The sequence below is a fragment of the Marmota marmota genome, unplaced genomic scaffold, assembly GCF_001458135.2.
Source record: "Marmota marmota marmota unplaced genomic scaffold, marMar, whole genome shotgun sequence".
Classification (NCBI taxonomy): domain Eukaryota; kingdom Metazoa; phylum Chordata; class Mammalia; order Rodentia; family Sciuridae; genus Marmota; species Marmota marmota.
In genome coordinates this window covers 43,044,037-43,067,255 of record NW_025999900.1, presented here as the reverse complement: position 1 = coordinate 43,067,255, position 23,219 = coordinate 43,044,037, and the positions used below count along the sequence as shown (strand labels likewise).

At 49.8% G+C, this 23,219-nt stretch overlaps 1 protein-coding gene across 1 annotated transcript; it reads left to right on the top strand.

Annotated features, from left to right (window-relative positions):
- The first annotated feature begins 47 nt into the window (after positions 1–47).
- Tgfb3 (transforming growth factor beta 3) lies at positions 48–21,576 on the top strand. Its single transcript, XM_048799046.1, has 8 exons — positions 48–658; positions 1,020–1,558; positions 9,027–9,190; positions 9,460–9,589; positions 15,117–15,224; positions 16,832–17,003; positions 19,018–19,171; positions 20,372–21,576. Exons 2-8 carry the CDS (start codon positions 1,207–1,209, stop codon positions 20,528–20,530), a joined length of 1,239 nt encoding a protein of 412 aa, XP_048655003.1. The 5' UTR covers positions 48–658; positions 1,020–1,206; the 3' UTR covers positions 20,531–21,576.
- Positions 21,577–23,219: the final 1,643 nt, after the last annotated feature.

Genomic DNA, 23,219 nt, shown 5'->3' with positions numbered 1-23,219 from the left:
CCTCCCTCCCTCCCCCACCCCAGCCCCGAGACGTCATGGGAGGGAGGTATAAAATTTCAGCAGAGAGAAATAGAGAAAGCAGTGTGTGTGCATGTGTGTGTGAGAGAGAGAGGGAGAGGAGCGAGAGGGAGAGAGAGAAGAAGAAGAAGAGAGAGAAGGAGAGAGAAAAGGGAAGGAAGCAGAGAGTCAAGTCCAAGGGAATGAGCGAGAGAGAGGCGAGTGGTAAGGGAAGGAGAGTGCAAAGCAAGGAATGACCGCTTTCCGGAGCCAGCTGCAGTGAACTGTCTTCTATTTTCTTTTCCTTTTCCTTTTGATTTTTTTTTTTTAAAGAGAAGCAGGGGACAGAAGCCATGGCCGAGGGAGAAGACAAACTGAGGTGCTGGTGACCGTGGGCGTCCAAGTGGATTACTGGGGCTGTTCTCCAGAGGTCTGTCCGTCTTGCCTTCCAGTGGCACATATCCCCACATGCCAGCCAATGAAGACAAGAGGCAGCGTGAACAAAGTCATTTAGAAAGCCCCTGAGGAAGTGTAAACAAAAGGGAAAGCATGAATGGAGTGCCCGAGAGACAAGTGTGTCCTGTCCTCCCCCACCTTTAGCCGGGCCAGCAACTGTGCGCCCTGCCTCTTCCCACCTACTCACTGCTGATCTGACTTTTGGGTATTTTTTTAAATATATTTTTTTTCTTTTCTTTTCCATTCTCTTTTCTTGTTCTCCCTCAGGGCAAGGTGAGGATTTTGATTTGGGGGCCCAGCCATGGTCCTTCTGTGCCTTCTTTAAAATACCCACTTTCTCCCCATCGCCAAGCAGCGTTTGGCAATATCAGATATCCGCTCTATTTATTTTTACCTAAGGAAAAACTCCAGCTCCCTTCCCACTCCCAGCTGCCTTGCCACCCCTCCCAGCCCTCTGCTTGCCCTCCACCTGGCCTGCTGGGAGTCAGAGCCCAGCAAAACCTGTTTAGACACATGGACAAGAATCGCAGTGCTACAAGGCCCACAGTCCGCTTCTTCGTCCTCAGGGTTGCCAGCGCTTCCTGGAAGTCCTGAAGCTCTCGCAGTGCAGTGAGTTCATGCACCCTCTTGCCAAGCCTCAGTCTTTGGGATCTGGGGAAGCCGCCTGGTTTTCCTCCCTCTTTCTGCACGTCTGCTGGGGTCTCCTCCTTGCCAGGCCTCGCCGCCCCCCTGGCCTCTCTCCCCAGCTCGCACATGAAGATGCACTTGCAAAGGGCTCTGGTGGTCCTGGCCCTGCTGAACTTTGCCACGGTCAGCCTCTCTCTGTCCACTTGCACCACCTTGGACTTTGGCCACATCAAGAAGAAAAGGGTGGAAGCCATTAGGGGACAGATCTTGAGCAAGCTCAGGCTCACCAGCCCCCCTGAGCCATCGGTGATGACCCACGTCCCCTACCAGGTCCTGGCCCTTTACAACAGCACCCGGGAGCTGCTGGAGGAGATGCAGGGGGAGAGGGAGGAAGGCTGTACTCAGGAAAACACCGAGTCGGAATACTATGCTAAAGAGATCCATAAATTCGACATGATCCAGGGGCTGGCGGAGCACAGTAAGTCCAAATGCTTGCTGGGTGTCTGCTGTGGAGGGGAGCCCCACGGAGGGGGCCTTGCAGTGGTCACACAGCAGGATGCCCTGGGGTTCACCAGCCTCAGCCTTAGGAGGTGTGATGTGCAGGTGGGGCTGGGTAGGTGGGTAGGGAAGGGAACAGCCATTCTGGTAAGAGCCGAACCCTTCTGGGAGGTCAGGAGCTCTGGAGCTAAGCGGTTTGCTCAACTCACATCACATCCTTATGATGTGATTTTAATTTGGAATTACATCGTGCCGCCCAGGGAAACATATGTGTTCTCACGCATGTGACCATATGGGTAATGGTAAGCATATGGGTGCCATTGAGGGGCAGGCCGGCTCGCTGTATCCAGCCAGAGCCCTTATGATTTCAAGAGCCTGAGCACCTCAGCCTTCTCCCTGCTTTTCACAGCTCATTGTGACACGTCTCCATTTCAGTTTTTCCAGCTCTTGGGAAGCAGAGTACCTGCTCCAAATGAATGTCTGTGAAGCTTGTGGAAGGCCAGGCAAGAGACAGCTTCTTATTTCCTGGGCCTTTGGTCTACCTCACACATGTGACCCATGTGAACTGGGAGGGGGCTTTGCACATATGTTCACATGAACTTGGACTTCAGGGCAATGCAGACTCTCCTGCTGTACAGTGGGCAGATTCATGTGTGGAGAGCAGGCCTTCTGGGCCGGTGGATACAGGACAGCAAGGTCATGGCTCTGGGTGTGTGGAGGAGGGCTGGTGGGCCTCTGGGTCTGCGTGTCATGGGGGAGCTTGGGGGGTGACTGTGGGGCCGTGTGTCTGGGATATTATGTCTTCCCAGAGGCTCCTGTCTGTGAGGAAGAGCTGGGAAGCTTCTGGGTGAGACGCCTGTGTGTGTTTGTACACGTGTGGAAGTCATGTGTGTTTACTGAACGGGGATTTAAAAAACCTCAATACAAGAAAGAAATTTGGCAGATGTTGAGAAACTGACAGCCCAGGAAAGAGGAATGTGAGCCACTCTCGGCCAGACTCGGGGAGCAGCTCTGTTTGCTTTTCCTACCAGCAGGTGTCCTCGCTGCCCTGGCTACCTGGGCCCTGGCCCACCTGGGAAGTGGGCAGTCCCCAGAGTGGGGATGGGAGGATGGTATGGAGACCTCCCTGGAGGGCAGTCATGGGGTGAATAGCAGGGGTCGAAAGGAACCTGTCTGGAGAGAAGGAACAGGAGAGGGTGCCATGGCTGGACCTGCTCTGAATGAAGGTGCAGAAGGCCCCATCCCCAGCTGGCCCACAGCAGGCGGAGGAGCCTGTGGTTACTGGCGAGGGGTTCCCGCTGCAGTTTCCTGTGGCTGCCTGAAGCGCCCTTCCTTAGGATGTGGCTGTGATTGGGGGGTGGAGGCTGAGGCTGAGGCCGAACCAGAGCTCCCTGCCCAGGGTCCTCTGGGTGGGGCTGGCTATGGGTCTGCCAGGGGCCTGCAGTCCCAAAGGCTCCCAGCAGCTGGATGGCTGCTCCCTGGTCACACAAGGCAGGTCCTGGTGGCCACAAACATCAGAGGAGGGTGGAAATCTGAGACCAGCAGGAAAAGTCTGAGGAGAATCCAGGACAAGTGGAAGGACTCACACCTTCATGGGCCCGGTCGGGAGGAAGAGTCCAAGGGAGGAAGAGTCCAACGGAGGAAGGATTCTGAGTCATAAGGGCCCACCCAGCCTGGACCAATAATGGGCCAGATGGTTGCAAGGCTACACAGGTGTGCATGTACATCAATTTTGTGCCGAGATTCAAGGGCACAAAGGTGTCCTTAAAATGTGTATTTTTACATGTACATTGGTACTTAACAGCATGCATTGTGCAAGCATCACAGAGCCTTAGGAAAAGCCAGGACAGGGCCCTACAAGTGCTGGGCAGCTTCCAGGCTGCGGCACCAACCTTTACCACTGCTGCAGATGGGGGTGGCCGCGGGCAGCAGAGCAGAAGCTTGGGCTACCTCGGCACAGTGAGCAGGGTGCTGTTGGGGTGCTGAGGAAGAGCCAGTGCCCAGTGAGACACAGGCAGGCCATGGAGGCTTGCAGGTGCAAACAGGAAACAGGCCCCAGACTCTCTGCAGCTGTGGGAGGTGACCCAGAGGCTGAGCAGATGCAGGCCTGGGGCCAGCTTTGCAGCTGATCAGGTGTTGAGCCTGCCCTGGATGCACAGGCCCACTAATTATGAAGAAGGCAGTGGGCAGATGCAAATGCCCACCAGATGCCGAGCCAGAGGGAGGCATCATCAGAGGTGCAGGGGGTGGGGGAAAGGCTGTTCTTAACTCCGGAGGGCAGACGGGGGTGGCTCTGGGTCTGTGGGATGGCACTGGCAGGGCCCCCATGCCAGAGCTTCTACTGGGGGACAGGGTAATAAGACGGCATTCTCTTCCATGTTTTGTCACTCCCAGCCATCCCCTTATGTAGTGGGTGGGCACTTGGAGGGTAGTGACAATTGGATCTGGGGCAAGGGGAGAGGGGTTTCCAGAGAGGGAAGTGAAAGAAAGAATACTTTTCAGTGGTACAGAGAAGGGGCACCAAGGTAAGAGTGGAGAGGAGGGCTGGTCCTCTGCCTCTGCCCTGTCCCAGATCCCCTAATCTCCTACTTTGTAGATGAGGAGACTGAGACATGGCCCAGCTAAGCCATCTATGCACAAAGAGCAGGGCCTCTAACCTAGACGTGCTGCACACACAACACGTGCTATCAAGCACAAATGTACGTGTGAAAGACACTTTTTATGTCCACCTTTAACCTTTAGGCCCCAGTGAAACTTTGATTTATAACACAAACGAATCCCACATTAGCCCAAGCAGAAGGGGACAGGAGATATTGCCTTAGTAACTGGCAGATTGCACAAAGACAACTGGATTTTCCAGGAGACTCAGACTGTTACAAATGTTCTCCCAAATGCAATAAAACGGTTTCCTTTACTTAATGAAGAGTCTCAAGCAGATTAATTCTCAAGCCACATGAGAGTTGTTTCTCTAAGCCTCAGTTTCCCCATCTGTAATGCTGCAGTTGATTTCTAAACTCCCTTTCACCTGATAGAATTTTATAATTACATCTGGGTGATTTGCCTGAGTCTCTGCTGGGATGTATGGGCAAGGCTCCGCTCCATAATCCTTTTCTAATTCTACAGGAGTTTGCTATGGAAAGTGAGCAGGGGCTTGTTCTGATCCACCTTGGGTGGGTGGGGGAGGGGAGGGGAGGATGCAGCCTTCCCAGTTCTGTGGTCCTTCTTACAAGATATCATCAGCATAGGTGTCGTTTTATCTTCTAGCTTAGAATTCTCTGTGTCCAGGGGGAAACTCTCGTTCTAAGCCAAGGGCAGTGTGAAGACAGCCAGCAAACCCAAAATTCCTGAGCAAAAAGAAAATGCGGTATTTTAGCCTTTCTTTTCTGGCTGCTAACTATAGATTTTGGAAACTATCTTTTGGAAATTAGAAGGCATTTCATGTTGAAAGAACTCATGGGCCCTAAGTGCCCATGCTCTGTGCATGGTTATTCAAGGGTGGCCCCGAGGCGGGTGAATGTGGACTCCCAGGTCCCACCTCACTCTTACAGAATCAATCTCTGGGGGATATGGATCCTGAGGAATCAGTATTTTCATTGAGCTGAAGGCAGAGTCTTTTCTTTGGAGCAGGTGCAAATGTAAGTTCCTACCGAGAGGCAGGTAATGCACACAATCTGGAAGAAAAACCGTGATCTAGGCACCGTGACAAAATGCACAGGACACTTAGCCTCAGGGATAGGGATATGGATAAAGTAGTTGTGGCCAGGGGAGGGAGGGACCTGGGCTCCCCACTGTCCTGTTGAAAGAAGCAGCCACTGCTCAGCTCCTGCTGATTTTTACACTCAGGAATGTGGGTCCAGCTTGACTCCATCTTACCACTTTCCAGAAGAGCAGAAAATCTGGATCTTTCTGTGAAATCTCTCAACTTTTCACATGGGCTTAAAATGTTTACGGGCTTCTAATTCAAAAAATTTAAACATGGTACATTGGCTAAACAACACTTCTAATTCATTTAAAGGTTAATCCATTTAGAGCTTCAAAACCATTAATCCAGTGGTTTCTCAAACTTCCAGAACATCTGAAGCCATGGCATCCTTAGCAGAAAACTATAAACTGTGGTTCTCCATCCTGGCTACACATTTAGAATCATCTGGAGAACATTTTTTAAAATGCTGTGGATTCACCCTGTATAGACAGAACTGCTGGGCAGCGAGCCCAGACTCCACCTGGTTTTAAAGCTCTCCAGGTGGTTCTGCTGCAGAGACAGAGGAGAAGCACGGCCACTCCGACATACCCGGGCGGACATACCGGGGCCTTCACCGGACCAGCAGGAGTGACCTATATAGGCAGAGGCACACCTAGCGGCCCAGGTGTCTATAAACATTTTTAAAGGCAGTTAAGTAAACGTGGATACCCCACCTGATGTTTTTTGCTTGCTTATTCTTTGCTTGCCCCCCTGAAGCAAAACAGAGAAAGTGGCATCCATGCATATCTATTTTTCTTGGTGCAATGGAAAAAGTTGGTCATAACTTAATTTGTAAACATAGACTCCCCTAGTCCAGCTCTTCAGAATGCTCATGTTCCGTGGAAAGTCTGGCTTAAGAATCACAAAATGGACTGGCCATTGGCTCTCATCTGGGGCACAGGCTGGTACTCTAGGCCCATTTCAAGGAATTCTGCCACATTTTGTTGATGATATTAGCTCTTCACTGGAGGACCTCCCAGGTCCCCTCCAAGTTCCAGAGTCTCTGCTTCAGTAACTGGGGAGTGGACAGAAGACCTGGGTTCCAGTCCCACCTCTGCCGCCTGCTAATGGAGTGACATTGGGAGTCGTTTAACTTTTCTGATGTTCACTTTTCTCATTTGTAGAATGAGAAATTTTATATACTCTCTTTATTCTCAAGGGTTGTTACAGGGTCATATGAGTTCATGAGATCGCTATAAAATGTGTGGTGGTGTTATTTACACTTATTTATTTTGCTTATTTCCTTATACTCACGCATTCCACAAATTGTTTAAAACATTATTCGGCAGATGTATTTGTCAAGACCACACTTACATTTTTCTTTTCTCTCCCAGGTAATCCTGTTTTTTAATCACCAATGATTGTGTCTGAGCTTTGCTTACTAGTGCCAGTTCACTCATGTCAGTTAATCCATGTGTGACTCTGACCAAGACTGTTCTGGATATTCGTTTCTTTATCTGAAGAGGGTCACACAGGATGATTTCTAATGTCCTTTCTAATCCTGTTGGAAACAGTGATAGAAAAAGACCCTTCCTACCTCTTGAAACCTCCTTCACATTCTCAGAAAGAAAAGTCATCTTGGGTACAGATGTATGATTGATGGGCAGGAAGAAATCAAGGAGGGGTGGTCACTAGGGTGTCCTGAGAACTCTCTTAGTGCCACCCCCCCCCTTCCTCATCTTCTGACTTCCCACTGTGTGACCCCGCTCTGATTCTCCTCCCTGGCAGGTGCTATTTCCACTCCCTTCTCGTCTTGAGAGCAAGGTGAGCAGTGCCCTGACTTGCCCTTTATTCTCTCTTGCAGACAGTACTGGAGCTGCTGTTAAAACTGAAGCCAGACTGATGACAGCTCCTTCAAGACCCAACTCTGTCGGTCCTTGAGAGGGTCAGCAGACCCAGTAGCTTATCCATGTCCCGAGTTATAAACCTGTGGACTTAAACATTAAATTGCCCTCCCTGGGGCTGGAGGTGCATCTCAGTGGTAGAGTGTGTGCTCAGCATGTGTGAGGCCCTAGGTTCCATCTCTAGCACCAAAAGAAAAGAAAAAAAAGATTGCCAACCCAGATTCCTGTCTTTGGTTCTTGCTGAGATGGTTTAGGGAATAGTTGGCAGTATTTGTTCTTTCAAGGTCACTTATTAATCAGGGATTCATTAGCTGGCATTCACACATTTGTTCTCCTCACATCTGTTCCATTCATTTTCTAAGAACCAGTGTCAGGCCCACCAGATGGCAATTTCCAGAAACACTCACTCATCCTTTCCTAAAGATCAGTAGCACATTTGCTTGTTTCCAGACTCTGATCTGTCCCGCCTTGTCCGTGACTTCCTAAACCACCCCTCGGGGTGATTATGATCTCATTCCAGCCATGTCCATTATGTGTGGAATCTGGGTCCAGGAGCTTGAATTTCAAGTTCTGGCCGTTGTTACCAGTTGTGAACTTTTTCTGTGGGTGTCGATGCTGCTCAGATCCTGAGATTGTCAAGTGCGCTGGAGTAGAGGAGAGACGGGGCTTTCTCTCTGTGTCTGGGTCAGCTCTGATAAAGATCTGGCTCTGAAGGGTGGGAGAGAGCATCTGCTGCCTTCTGTCTGGTGGATAGGGGTGAAGAAGTCAGCAGGGTGACAGAGGCTGGCATGGCACGTGCCGTCAGAGACCCTTAAAGAGAAAGGAGCCAATGGCAGCTGACCCCTGTTCAAAGAAACCTGTGTTTCTGCCAGGACCAAGATGGTCTCTTTGCCATACAGACCCTGCTTCATTAGGTGGAGACCATGGTGCTGATTCTGTTTTTGTGTTATTCAGCATTAACTCTGCCACTTCCCATGGCTCCCTGATATTTTGGGATACAACCCAGCCTCTAGGTCTGACACGTGGGTCTCCCTACAGGCAGCGCGCACTCTGCTGTCTTGACCCTCTCACCAGCTGCAGCCTAGATGCTTTGGGTCCCTCCTCCTCTCCTGGGTTTGCTTTGCTCCCTGCCTCTGCTCCAAGTGTCCCTCCATCCATGTGAGGTCTCTTTCCTTCCCATCCTCATGCTCTGCTGTTCCTGCAGGGCTCAGATTCCTGTCATTTCTTCCCCAAAGTGTCCCCTGCTCTCTTCCTCCTCCCATCCCCTGCAGCCTCTCTTTGGCATTTCCAAAGGCCCCTTCTCTCTGGTCCTGTAATTTGGGTTCATGTGTCAGTGACCTCCCTTGGATATTAATTCCCTGGGGGGCAGTGGCTGCATCCATTTGTTCTTTGCTTCCCCGTGTTAGCATCTACAGGGTTTGGCATGTCGCATTGCTCTCCAGTGTTCAGGAAGTGAATGAATGCCCCAAACTCACAAATGAGTCCATGAGCTAAGCCACTGGGTTGGGGGGGGGGACTGCTATCTTTTGAGAATCTGCATTTTCTAAAAGAGCAGGCAAGTCTGGCTGAGAGCTTAGCAGATGCGGATATCCAGGCAGTGGGGGGAGGGGCTGTTGTGTTTTGCCATCCAGTCTTGGTGCCACGTCGTCCAGGGTCTCTGAGGTCTCCCTGCTCCTCTCTCAGGACTGTATGACTCGAGGGTCACCAAGACTCTTTCTCCTATCTCCACTTTCAGGTCTCAGGTCTCAGACCTCTGTGGAGGTCACAGGTGGGACTGTGGCCACTTGCCACATCTGCTGGCAGTGCACTGTTCTCACAGGTGTCACTCATGCTGTGCTTCTCCCCGTTGCTTTATCCCCTAGACGAGTTGGCCGTCTGCCCCAAAGGAATTACCTCCAAGGTTTTCCGCTTCAACGTGTCCTCAGTGGAGAAAAATGGAACCAATCTTTTCCGGGCAGAATTCCGGGTCTTGCGGGTGCCTAATCCCAGCTCCAAGCGCACTGAGCAGAGGATCGAACTCTTCCAGGTACCCTCCCAGGACAGAACCACCGACCAGAGTCAGTGCCTCTACCGCGTTCGGCTTCCACCAGGGCTCAGAGTTCAGCAGGTCTGGGTCTGAATCCTGGCTCCTCTGACCCTTAATTTCCATGTCTGTCTGTCATTAAGAGGACAGAACTCCCTACAGTGCTCCAAGGACATGGCACTCTGAAACTTTTGCTTTCTCACCTGTCTTGTGACCTCTCCTATGGCACTGTGTCCTGGCCTCAGGTACTGACCCTGTTCTCTGCCCTGTAGATACTTCGACCAGATGAGCACATCGCCAAACAACGTTACATCGGAGGCAAAAACCTGCCCACACGGGGCACTGCGGAGTGGCTGTCTTTTGATGTCACGGACACTGTGCGCGAGTGGCTGTTGCGAAGAGGTGGGTGGAACCTTAGGATGAGTATCTCAGGAATAACCTCTGTTCCCTTCATCTGTCATGAGAGGGAAGAAGACAGAACTAGGGGAGCCACAGATCTGGGCTCAAAGCCTAGATTTGCACAGATTCTCTGCATATCCACCGATTATCTACTCTACCTCTATGGCAGGTCCTGGGGGTTCCTCACTGAACAAGACAGGTGGGTCCCAGGTCTTATGGGGCTTTCATTTTGGTGGGAGAGACATGTCTCAATAAGCAAACATATGGATGAGTAAGAGCTTCAGATAGAGTGCCATGTGATAATGGCCCAGTGGGTCCTATAGTGGCTGCTCAGGGAAGGTCTCGGTGAAGAAGGAGTTCCTACGGTGAGATCTGAGGGGTCACAGGGTCAGGATCAAGGAAGTCTCAAGTAAAGGAGACCGGGAAGCCCCAGCCCTTAGGAGGAAACCAGCTTGATTTGTTCCAGCAGCAGTGACAGACTGGTGTCCCAGAGCACAGTGAGCTAGGGCCCTGTGATTTAGGACCTGTCGGGCCATGGTAAGCTTTAGGACTTATTCCAAGTGTGATGAGACACCACGGGAATGCTAGAAGCAGAGCTGGAGATATGGGTGAGGTGATTTACTCACCCTTTTAAAGATCCTTCTGGTTTTCATGAGGTCAAAGGAAGAAGCAGGAAAACCAGTTAGGGACCATTGCAGCAACTCACATGAGGACAACAGGGGCCTAGATTGGGGCAGGAGGAGTGGAAATTGTATGAATTTGTTCCATATTTTGAAGATAGAGCCAATGGGGCAGGCTATGAGGACACAGGAGCAGTTGCGTTTGACTTCTAGATTTTTGGACTGAGCTATCATGTATTGGAATAGGAACTGGACTGGAAGAAGAGCAGGTTTGGGGGCGAGTCGTGTTTTGGCCAATTAAGTTTGAAAGGCCTGGGAGTCAAAACCCTCCGTGGAAATGTTGGTTGGGGACACATCATCCAGCACCATCCGATAGGTCTATCAAACCTCACGTGTCCCAAATCTCTTACCCACTTACCGTCACCTTCCCTGCATGCCTCACAGAGATGTTTGTTTTTTGATACCAGGGATTGAATCCAGGGGTGGTTAATCATTGAGCCACATCCTCAGCCCTTTTGTTTTATTTTGAGTCAGGGTCACACTAAGTTGCTTCAGGTCTCGCTAAATTGCTGAGGCTGGCTTTGAACTCTCTATCCTCCTGTCTTGGCCTCCCGAGCCGTTGGGATTACAGGCTTGCACCATCGCACCCGGCCTCACAGAGATGTTTGAAGGATCGAACGTATTTGAGAGAACTTCATGGTTTTCAACATGTTTTACAAGCTTTTTTTGTGTCCAGTAAGGAAAGCGAGGTCCAGAGAAGTTAAGTCATCCAGCCTGGATTAGAACTCACGTGTCTCTTGACACCTGCTGTGCTCTCCCCTGACTTGGCTGGTACTCTTGGTTTGACTGTTCAGTGGGCAGAGGTCACATGTGGCAGTCCCATCTGCTCCTTCTCTCCCTCTTCTGGTGAGTTTTCCACTATTCTTAGCTGCTATAAAGCCACAATCCACATGTTGATGGCCAGAGTCCCTGAGACAGGTGGATCCTCCTGTGCCTGTGGTGTTTTAGGAATCTAGGGATTAAAGCTCAAAGGCAGAGGTCTGAAACTGCTTGGCCACCATATTGTTTTAAGTTTTAGGTTAGGAGATTTCATATAAAGCATTCATTTCTGCCTTTTTTTTGAAAAATTGAAAGTCTTCCTTGTAACAATCCACCAGAGATGAGTTGTGGCCTCCCCTGGGGGTGGGGTGTGCATCCTTCTGTCCCCACACTCGTGTTCCCCAACAGTGAGGCTGGCGGTTCTACTCCACACCATCTACTGGCATGGCTGGCTTCCTCGTGTGACCTGCCTGGGCTCTGCAGGCATCTGAGTTGGCAATCCTCCATCTAAGGGGCCTTGTTTTGGTGGCTGAATTGGCAGATGGTGGGTTGGAGATCCTGTCCCTGTCCCTCCTACCAAGCATGAAGGCAAGGCCTGGAAGAACCGACGTGCTCTGCTGACTGTAGTACTCACTGTTGGGAATTCTGACTCAGACAGCGCTCTGCTCAGAGCCCAGAGCCTGCTTGGCTACAAAAAGGAGGGGCTGGGGAAATTAAATCTCTTAGCCTCCTTGTCTGATCTCGATCTGCGCCACCTGGATTTCTTTGAAGCCCTGGGCACTTGGAGTTCTTATTTTCACAGCTGCAGAATTCAATGAGAAGTGTGCATTGAGAATGATTTCCATCTTCTGTGAGACATCAGAAAAGATCATTTCATAATAAAACCTATGGGTCCCTCACCCACCACTCCACTGCTGCCAATTCTGAGGTTAGTTCTTCATTAGAACCTTCAGTTCCTACTTAGACAGAATCTGCCCAGCCCTCTCCTCCCACAGGGGAATCAGCAGAGGGTTTTGCTTATTTGGAGCTCATGAATCTCTTCAGAGTTCATGGCCCCAAACCAGGCTGCAAATGGTTGGACAGTTGGTAGTATGCATTGATGAGGAACTGAGTCACACCTGTGTCTTTGGATTCATTTGGCAAGCATCTGAGAGCCTACCAGCTGTCCAGACTGTGTTCTGGGCCCCAGAACTGGTTGGAACCCAATCCAGGATGCAGGCAGGGCCCAGGTCCTCATTTCCTGGGTTGTTACTCATATAATCTGCAGCTTCTCAGTTTCGGAGCCAGGCTGCCCCTAGGAGGCTGGGCAGGGAGCACTCTCAGCATCATGGCTCAGGACAGGTGGAACACCAACAAGCACAGTCATTTGGCATCTCGGTGAATGTGTGGACACGTTCCTCTGTGCTCTCTGCTGCCTGCTTTTCTCCCTTCCTGTCTCTAACAATTAGGAGTGTGGGATCTGGGCATCAGAACACTCAGGCTGTGTTTAAAACCTGGAACTACCACTTATGGTTGGATACTTTGGGCAAGCTATTGAATTTCCTTAAGCCTTGGTATCCTTATCTGTACAATGAGGAACAATAATTTCTCTTCCTAGGATTATCAGGACTATTATAGAGATAAAATGAGTCAATGCTTGTATAGTCTTAGAGCAGTGTTTCATATATGTGTAATGTTAAAAAATGGTGGTGGTGGTTATCTGCTCTGAGCCCTTTACCTAGATAGAGCCTGTTGGCCAAGCCAAGCCACTGTCTTGTGCTGACCACCTGTCCCCCAACCCCGACTGTCCCCAACACATCTGTATGCACACTGGCTTCATAACTTACAGACTTGTAGAACTCACCCACCTTAGACCACCTCGAGCAGGAAGTACGTGTATTGATAGGTAGCAAATTTTAACTCCTCCGGCCTCCTCTTCCAGGGAGAGGGCACTCCTTTGCTTCCCTCTGTATTCACTTCCTCTCTTGCTGAGTTTCTCTCTGCTCCTTGATAGAGTGGTCCTCCTCTCCACTTGTTTTACTCAGGTATTTTGCTGCTGTCACTAAAGGATCTGACTGAAACAATTTTAAAGGAGGAAAAGTTTATTTGAGGGCTCACGGTTTCAGCGATTTTAGTCCACAGAAGGCCGGCTCCATTCCTCAGGGCTCCTGTGAGGCAGCCCATCATGGCAGAAGAGTGTGACAGAGGGAAGCAGCTCATATGGTGATCAGAAGGCAGAGAGATAGACTCCACTCCCCTGATACAAATATATACCCCTTGGCCACGCCCCCAGTGAACCACATCCTCCAGCCACACCCCACCCTCCTCCAGACACCACTCAGTTAATCCCATCAGGGATCAATTCACTGATTAGGTTAAGACTCTCACAGCCCAATCATTTCTGCTCCAAACCTTCTTGTATTGTCTCACACGTGAGCTTTTGGGGGACACCTCATATCCAAATTATAACACCACTCTAAGCTAACTTTCTGGAACGGAGATCTTCAAACTTAGCAGGTGTCAGTGTGTCCCAGAGGTAGCCCTGATTTGGAATAGAACAATTCTAGCTAGCCTCTGGAGTTTATAGGAGAAATGGTCTGTTTTTTTACCCGTAGGTCTAGGATGCCCAGGCCCACAGAATGCCTGCGAGTTACTGAGCTTGTACCGTTCTGCCCATGAGAAGGGTGCGAGGCCACACTGGACTCCAGGAAATCAATTAGCTCACTGAGATGCTAACCCTGAACCCAGAAGGCCCCATTCCTCAGGATCTTTCCTATACCTGGCAACAACTGGCTGCCACCCAGGTTCAACAGAGCGTCCCTAATTGAGTCTCACTCACCCAGATGGATGCGATGCCAGATCAGACCTGCACAAAACTACTTGATCATTCAAACTTTTTGTTTTTCTTTTGTGATACTGAGGATTGAACCCAGGGCCTCACACAGGCTCAGTGGTAGGCAAATGCTCTACCACTGAGCTGCAGCCCCTGCCCTATTCAGAGTTTCCATTCACTTCTTTTTTTCCTTCCACTCCACTCATCCTCACTTACTAACTGCCCTGCTTCCTTGATTCTGGTTGCCCAAACAGATGAGATGATCCCACAACCAACCTGAGAAAGAATCAGAGTTGGCCTAGTGCTAGAAAGTCTGTCACCAAACTCTGGCACCTCTGGGCTGCCTCATGCTCATTCTCTCTTGAGACCCGTCATCTGGACCTTTGGCCGTGGCCCACCGTCATTGCCTCTGGTTTGTTCTCTAATTTCACAACCATCTTCCCCAGCTGTTCATCTTGGTAAGCCATCCACAGCCCCAACTTTCCCATCATGGGAACCAGGAACTTCCAGGAAGAAACACCCATAATGAGGTGAAAAAATAACCCAAGTTATTTTTTCACCTCATTATGGCCTTGTTCTGTAGGGAAAATATGGCCAGGTGTGACCTGGATTTTCATCTTATCTCCTCTGGAATCTACCACTTCCTCTACACCCGCAACCGCAGCTCCAGTGGAAGAGCTGGCACCTTCCATTTGGACTGACTCTGCATCTCATTTGCAGGGGACCTGCCTCTAGCATGGATTCCCGACTTTTAATCCTGTGGCTCAGGCTTCCTCCTGAGGCCCTTTGAATGGAACTGGATCACTGTCTCTCTGCTCTGAAGCTCTTCAATTACTCCCTAGTCCCTTCCTGTGCCTGTCCCTTCCTTTCATCTGTGTTCAGCAGGTTAGCTTAAGTATCTCCTCTCCCACCACTGAGGTGGTGCTTTTTCTTTCCTTCCTCTATACTTGTCCTTTTGCCCCTGAGTAGATAAGCTACAATTTTCCCTTAATGCCATCCTTTGAAAATGGATGGTTATTACCTCTCTCCTTCGTGGTGCCCACTGTTTACGCCTCTGTTTGGTGGTTCATTGTGTAACAGAAGTATGTGGAACGTGGAAACGTGTGTAGGGCTCCACTCTGGGCTTTGGAAGGACTTCCAGTCTCCTGTGACCCTTCCTATAACTCCGTTCCTGTGAGTGCTATGGGAGCAGAGGCCCTGGCCCCACCTTGCAGGGGGGTGGGCAGACCTTCCCATCATGCAAAGTGCTTTCTCACCAGTGCCATGTCTTATTTTACAGAGTCCAACTTGGGTCTGGAGATCAGCATTCACTGTCCATGCCACACCTTTCAGCCCAATGGAGATATCCTGGAAAACATTCACGAGGTGATGGAAATCAAATTCAAAGGTAAATGTGTGTAGTAGGCTGGGGAGGGTAATGGAACGGGAGATGCCTACCAGACCCCAAGAAAAAGAAGCAGTCTCCTTCTCAGAGATGGCCAACGGTTTTTCACTTGAGTAATTCTGCTTTGCCCCCAAAGCCATGAGGGTGACTGTCATGGGAGGGAGAACACATCAGCCTCTGAAAGACCACAGGATGCTGGGGAGAGTGGAGAAGGCACGAAGGCCACTGTTCATTTCCTCGGAGCCTATTGTTAAGGGCTCGAGGCTGCCTCTTTGGTAGTTAAAGGAGATGCGGAATGTGAAACCCAGGGCCAGGTAGGCTCCACAAATTTCCTAAAGAAATTAACTTTGGTGGCTCTGAACATGAGTGCCCTCCTCCTGAGCTTTCCAGACACTGTGGCCCACCTGATCCTTGCCCAGGAGGCACGTAGGTTTGAATGATTGCTTCAGGGCTCAGGGTATTTGACCACTGGTGTTTGTGTAGAGGTCAGGATGTAGCTGAGAGTCACTTCTGGGTCTACAGTATGTAGACCAGGAACTTGGCCTTGTTAGTCTCTGGAGCGCAGGGAGGTACTTTTCCTCCTGTACTCCTATTTTGGGTAATGGAGAGACCCCTGTGGTCAGAGAAGCTTCTCTTGGCTCCTGGACCCAAGTGGTCCTCTTTACCTGCATGGCCTCCATTTCAAAGCCCTTTTTAAAAAAAAAAAAAAATTAAAGCCAGGGATTTGTCAACTTCATCTCAGAACCTCAGAGCTCAGCCCTTCAGAGTCTCCCCTCCAGGCCAGGTCAGGCTGAAACCTTCCCACTGCCACGGACACGTACCTTGTTCATCAGGCTTTTCATAAAGGGAATTTGAGATCCAGGTCTCCCATTTATCTTATAAACCAAGTGCCCCTTCCTGAGATCCAGGCCCCTCCTGATGGAGATAAGACCTCTTGAGTTTCTGCCCTGGCTGACAGCTGTTCTTTGCAAACTAGATCTCCAGTCAGTTTTCAGTGTTTTCCTTTTTAGATGAAACACGCTCTGATGGACTCGGGCTTTCTTCCCAGAGCTTGTTTGATAAGCTCTTTATCCTGGGCTTTATTATCTCACCTGAGTTTTACAAGTGCAAAAATGCAAACACTCCCAGAACTACAAGCACAATGTGAATGTTCACAATCCAAATTGTTTCTTGGGCTTCCATTCAGCCTACCTAAATTGTGACACCTTGGATTAACCAATTTAGATTGGAAGAGGAAACTCATTCCCCAAGATTCTAAGTCTCAGAATCTAAACTGACAACCTGTGTTAGTACCCGCCTGGGAATAAGGATGCTTTGTGGATCCATGAAGACTCCCAGGAAGCATCCCGTCCCCTTTGGAAGACCCTTGTATGGAGTGAACGTGGCCTGTTGCAGTGGCATCCTTACGTTGGGAACTTTTGATACCAGTTCCTCCCCCGAGTCATCCCTGTCCTATGGCGGGACATTTAGAATGTTAGACATTAGAATGTCCTTCCCAGCAGACAGCCCTGCCCTTCTTCCTGGGCAGAGATGGGCTGGGATGAGGAAGCAGCCTCCAAGGGCTCTGCTTTCCTTAGACTGGAGATTGTCACCTTCTCTCCCTTCTGCAGGTGTGGACAATGAGGATGACCATGGCCGTGGAGACCTGGGGCGCCTCAAGAAGCAGAAGGATCACCACAACCCTCACCTGATCCTCATGATGATTCCCCCGCACCGGCTCGAAAACCCAGGCCAGGGAGGCCAAAGGAAGAAGCGGGCCCTGGACACCAACTATTGCTTCCGGTGAGCCTGGGCCCCATGCAGACCTAGATCTGCGCCCTGGGCACAGGCCCCCACCTGAGCCTCACTCGCCCAGGGTCTAGGATGATGTTCGCAAATATCTCCAGGAAAGAAGACTGGAAATTGCTTACAAAAATCTTCCTGTTTTTCCTGGGAGCCTCACTGTTTTTCTGCAGCCCGACTCTGTAAGGGTCCAGATGCAGTAAAAGAGGGAAACTTCAAGGAGGACAGTGTTGTGAGAATAGTTTGGACTGGGAACACTTGGTGGAAGCCTCTGTGGTTTTGAGTTTTAAGTATTTGCAGGGTGTGTTTGTATGGGAGAGATTAAGGCAGGGGTTTCCAGTGAAGACGTGCTCAGTTCCCTGGGCAGGCTCCTGGCGAGCTACTGGGTGGGGGGAAAATAGTGTCCATTTATAGGGGAAATCTGATCTAGAGAAATCTACAGATTCCGAAATAATTGGGGAGCTCCCATGCAGAGATGGGAAAGATGTAGGTTTCCCCCTTCTTCGGGAGCATGGAACTGCTGTAGGAGGGAGGTGGATAAAGCCTGCAGACTAAATATTAAAAGGCAGAAAAAGTTCACATCAGGAGAGGGTCTGAAGGATAAAGGACTTTAGCAATTGGGAGCAAGGAGTTCACACATGGATACAGGAAAGGCTTCAGAAGGGTGTGGAATCTGAGCTTGCCTTTGGGATGGGAGGGATCTGGGCATGTGGGGATCTGGCAGGAGCAGGATGGGGTCAGTCTGACTGGAGAAGATTCCTGAATGGAGTGGGAGGAATGGACTGGAGGAATCTTTGATGTGGAAACTGTGTCTTGTGAAAAACAACTGGGTAAATAGGGACGTTGGGCTTGGGAACAGAGGCTATGGGAAAGGCAGGGTGGCTGTCACCACCTGTCTGAAAGCAGGCTGCTTAATTACACCATTCAGGACGCGGCTTTCCTGTCTTCTGGCCCGCCCTACGTGGTACAGTGGCACTTCATCCTCTTGCCTATGGCCGCAAGGGATTGCTGGGTCTTCAGGTATCTTGCCCCTGTTTAGGGCAAGGAGAAGGGGAGACGGAGAGGAGCCAGCAGCTTTCCTTTTCCTTCTGTTACTTTTATAACCAGATGTCTTTGCCCAGAACTTGCTTTCACGAACCCCTGCACACTTCTTATTCCTGTGGCTGGCCATTACTGGACCACAGGACCATCCATCCCTACCTGCTAGGGAGGCTAGGAAAACGAGTATCTGGTGTTCCAGACTCCATAATGGGAGGTGGCAAGGGAGAGGGCACTAGGGATGTTGATTGCATAGATAACCAGTAGTTTCTGCCATGGTTCAACCTTGGAACCCTCCAGAAGCCAGACTTTGTCCAATGGCGGCCCGAGAGGCCTGTGGAAGTACCAAGTTCTAAGTCGCAGAAGAGACCCGTTAAAGTGAGTCTTAATGCCCATGTGGCAAGGAGTCCTACCAAGTGGATTTCTGCAAGCAACCAAATCGGAGGGGCCCGTCACTCACATTTGTGGGACCTGGGGATCATGATTCTAATAGGAGGCTGTACCTTATTTTGGCTAACTGGCCTCAAGATTTAGTCTGAGCAGTCATCTCTAGTAGGATACAAGCTGCATAATCTGTGAGCTTCTTTCTGGCTGGGTGTGCAATAGAAGGGTCACGATAAGCTGTCCCCAACAAAGCGGACACGGCTGATAACGTAAAGTGAGGGCTTGGTCGTGTGTGGGACAGTTTATGTCTGTTTTGATGTGTGATGTAAAAGGGGACAGGGTCACTTTTAGCTCTTCACTTTTCCTTCTGTGGCATTTATATCTCAGCATGGCTGAGATCCTGCTGCTCAACACAGGGAGACACCTCCTGGTCTCTTCTATACCATGTGCTTGTGTGAGGGATTCTGTTGAAGGCCCACCTTCAGTGGTAGCATGGAAGGATGCCAGGGGGAAATATGAAGGCATCTGTGAAGTTTCTCTTATTGGTGGCTTCCATTTAGGTTGATCTTCTGTTTAATGTTTTCTGTTGTAGCAACTTGGAGGAGAACTGCTGTGTGCGGCCCCTCTACATTGACTTCCGACAGGACCTGGGCTGGAAGTGGGTCCACGAACCTAAGGGCTACTATGCCAACTTTTGCTCAGGCCCTTGTCCTTATCTCCGAAGTGCAGACACGACCCACAGCACGGTAGGGAGCAGGGCACGGGCCATCTGGGCACTGGGGCTGAGCTGACCAGGCCACTTGTTAAAACAAATGAATGATTGAATGTTAAATGAGCAGATGATAATTTGGGGTGAGTAAAATCTCTTCATTAAAGGTTCTGACCTTGTACCCTGGCCTAATTCTACTTGATCACATCCTGCCTTTTAAAATTCCCCCCAGAGCATGGTGTGGTGGTGCATGCCTGTAATCCCAACAACTCTGGAGGTTAAGGCATGAGGATCGCAATCAAGGCCAGCCTTGGCAACTTAGCAGGACCCTGTTTCAAAATAAAAACTAAAAAGGGCTGGGGAATGTAGCTCAGTGGTAGAGCACCCTGGGTTCAATATCTACTATTAGAAAGGAAGAATCCTTCCACAGGTGCTGGAGGGACATAGCTCTGTGGGAGAGTGCAAGTGAGTATAAGGGCCTGGGTTGGATCTCAGCTTCAAAAACAAAAAGTCCCTACCATAGTTTCAACCAGACTTTGTATTTGCTTTGTCTAAAGCTTTTGTACCAGAGAAGTTAATTATATGTCAGAGATGTGTGTACATGGTTGGCAGGGAATGTTGGGGAAGAAATGTCACCACTACCAAAGAACTCTGACAGCTGCAGTCTCTCGAATGTGCAAACATAGTTCTGAGAGACAATGTAAAGCATATTCTGAAGCAGCCCTGAAACTCCAGGAAGAGAAAGTGAGCAAAAGAGTTCACACCTCTGCAGCATGTCTTTCCTCAAGGGGAATTAAAATAGGGCAGTCTTCACAAAGCACGTTTCCCTATAGCTCATTAGCCTGCATCCTGTGTGGGGGCTCCGCACCCTGGCACTTCCTAAATGGCCCCTGCAGTCATTAGCGAGACCATTTTCCACCAGAGTGATCCTTTATAGTAAGGAAGACCAGTATAGGAGTATTTTCTTACCAGCCAAAAGACTTTCCTTATTCATTGAAAGTCCTCTGATAACTGTGATATGCTTAAACTGATAACCCTCAAACAGTGCATGTTCTGCATTCTGCCTTAGGGGATGGCCACAACTAGTCATCCAAACTGTTCCCACTAGTCCTGTTACGTAGCATCATCAATGGCTGTTCTACCACTTGCCCTGTCTTTGAGAGCTTGTAGAGTTTCCTGGGCTGCAGGCCTGGGGCGTGGCTCTCCCACCTCTAAATGCTGTTTCCCCAAACTCCAGGTGCTGGGGCTATACAACACCCTGAACCCGGAAGCATCGGCCTCACCTTGCTGTGTGCCCCAGGACTTGGAGCCCCTGACCATTCTGTACTATGTCGGGAGGACCCCCAAGGTGGAGCAGCTCTCCAACATGGTGGTGAAGTCGTGTAAGTGTAGCTGAGGCCTGCGACAGATGAGGGAAAGCTGCCCCTGCCCGACTGCCCGCGCCTCGGGAAACCAAAGTGACAGACCTCACCTAGAGGCCTGGCGTCCACAACCCTCGGCTCCTGGCATTTGGCCAAGACGGAGGCTTCCTTCTGGAACATTTCTTTCTTGCTGGCTCTGAGAATCACTGTGGTAAAGAAAGTGTGGGGTGGTTAGGGGAAGGCGAACTCTTGGGGACACAGGTTTTCTGTGGTGCAGACAGAGGTGGTGGGGCTAGAGGAAGAGGATGGCAAGTTGACATGTCATGTGGCAATGGGACTTGGGTACAATAGGGAGGAGGAAGGACAAAGGATGGCTGGGTCAGGCTCAGACTGGAAGATGCTTTGGATCTGAGGTCAGCTTTGCTCATTGCTGTACCACAATCGCTCTAGGGGAATCTGGATGGTGTCATATGAGGCAAGCACTTTCCTTCAGACAGGTCACCAAGACAAAGTCCCAGAATTGCACCTTGTACTACCTGGGATTAAGGACAATTTCTTTTTTAATTGTCGTTTCCACAGTCAACATCATGGGTCATTCCAGGTAATGTAATATGGTTCCTGGGCCAGCAACTGTATTGGCCCCTGGAGATGCTGAACTCAGAAGCAAAGGGTGGGAACTGACCCTTTCCTGTCTGCCCTCTGGGTCCCTCCTCTTGCCTTCATCCTCAATCACATTTCCCCTTGGACATTTGGCTGGACACCTTCCAGGCCAGGGTGCACATATCTGGATTCTGGTTCTGTGCAGCCTCTGAGCATGAGGGGTTCCTCTCCTCCAAGTTCTCGAGACCTTGTGTCCACCTGGTCTTCCTGGAAGCTGGTGCCACACGGGAGGCATCTGGGGAGGCTGCACCACATGTGCCATGTGGTGACTTGGCCCAAGATGAGTTGTCTGAGGTATAAAAAGACAAGTACAAATATTACTCTCAAAATCTTTGTATGAATAAATATTTTTGGGGAATTGTGGATGATTTCATCTTCTGGAAGATTGTTTCTAGAACAGTAAAAGCCTTATTCTAAGGTATATGTCTCACTCCATTCATATCCTTAATGACCATTTTCTTAATTCTATGTCAGCCTCTTCTAATTAGTGGTAACTGGAATCTGGGCAGAGAATCTCTCAAGCATTAAATATATCGCTTAGCATGAATCTGCTGGACAGAGGGACTGTGCTGCCTCCTGTCACCTGAGAAAATGGCATTGTTGTCCGTGTGTCCCTCCTTGCACAGTATGTTATTCTCAGATACACACAGGCAGTAGCTCAGATTCGCAGAAAGCCTAGAATTTGACGTCCACATCACTGGCAATGTGAACCCTTGCATATGGAAATGTGGCTTCTACATTCAATCTAAATGACCAACATCAGCATTTTTGGAAATCACATCTCAGCCCCCCAGATCAGCTGAGCATGAGAGAAACCGTCTGTGATCAATGGCCTAAGAACGAGGCTAATTCTGTTATTGGGTTGTCTAAAGGAGCCAACCAGGAGCCCTTTCAGACTAGGGGCCTCTTGTTAGGACTTTGGGAAAAGAACCACTAGTGCTCTTTTGAGGTCACAGATCCCAGAGCAAGGCAGAATTCGGCTATGGCACTGGTGTCCACCCTGTGAGTGTGCAGAGTGAGGAACCACCTAGCAGCTCCTAAAAACCACCTGCCCCCGGTGAGCTCACCTTAGCACTTGGAACAGTCTCTCTGAAGCACAGTTTGCGTGTTGAAGGATACACACCATAGGCTCAGGCGGTTTGTGGGTACAGGCCTCTGCCTTTCTGCTCCTCCGACTTTGGTCACCAGGAGTTCTTTTCTGGCTCCATGTGTGCCCAGCCAATTCTCCAGGCTTCTCTCTGTCTTCATCCTGTGTCTTTCACTGTCCTTCAGAGGGGCTATAATGTGTCCCTGCCCTAAATCCTGATGTGGGAGTGAGCTCCATCTTACCTTTGGAGCCACTGGGGTAGAGAGGGTGGTCTAGGAGGCCAGCTGTAGCTGGTATTATCCCAAATGTCACAGTGCATTCACTTGTGGCTGCCATTCTCAAATTTCAGTGAGCCTGAGAATCACCTTTGTGTTTAGGGAAAATGTACAATTCCAGGCTGTAGCTCAAGAGCTGGCTTTATGAATGGGGCAGGGTTCAGGATGCCTAGGAACTGCATTCTGAAAAGTGGTATGTTATATCCGACATTACTGGGCCTTATTTGGGATTTCAATAAGAAGCAAATAACCTTTTTGACCTTAGACTAAATCTCTGTTTTAATCCAACCTCATAGAAAACCATTAGCACAGCTGGTGGTCCATCCTAATGAACCAACACAACTAGATGTGTTTCCTGAAGTATCCCAAAGAAAACAGAACACACTGCAATTCCAAATGTTTTCTTTTCTTTTCTTTTTCTTGGTACTAGGGATTGAATCCAGGGGCACTTTACCACTGAATTATATCCCTGGCCCTTTTTATTTTAAGATGGGGTCTTGCTAAGTTGTTGAGGCTGGCCTTGGACTTGAGATCCTCCTGCTTCAGCTTCCCAAGTAGCTGGGATTATAGGAGAGCACCACTGCACCCAGCCCAAATATTCTTTGTCAGAAAGCTACTCCTCCATTAAGCAGCTGATAGGGATATGAGCAGAGTCTAGTGTCCAGCCTCCCCTTTCCACATTATCACTTACAGGCACTACAG

What these genes read in the sequence shown, in the direction of transcription:
- Tgfb3 (XM_048799046.1), top strand. Translation starts at nt 1,207, where the DNA reads ATGAAGATGCACTTGCAAAGGGCTCTGGTGGTCCTGGCCCTGCTGAAC. An exon ending in CGAGTGGCTGTTGCGAAGAG is followed by an intron (nt 9,590 to 15,116) that starts GTGGGTGGAACC and finishes CTTATTTTACAG; the next exon opens with AGTCCAACTTGGGTCTGGAG. An exon ending in CAGACACGACCCACAGCACG is followed by an intron (nt 19,172 to 20,371) that starts GTAGGGAGCAGG and finishes CCCAAACTCCAG; the next exon opens with GTGCTGGGGCTATACAACAC.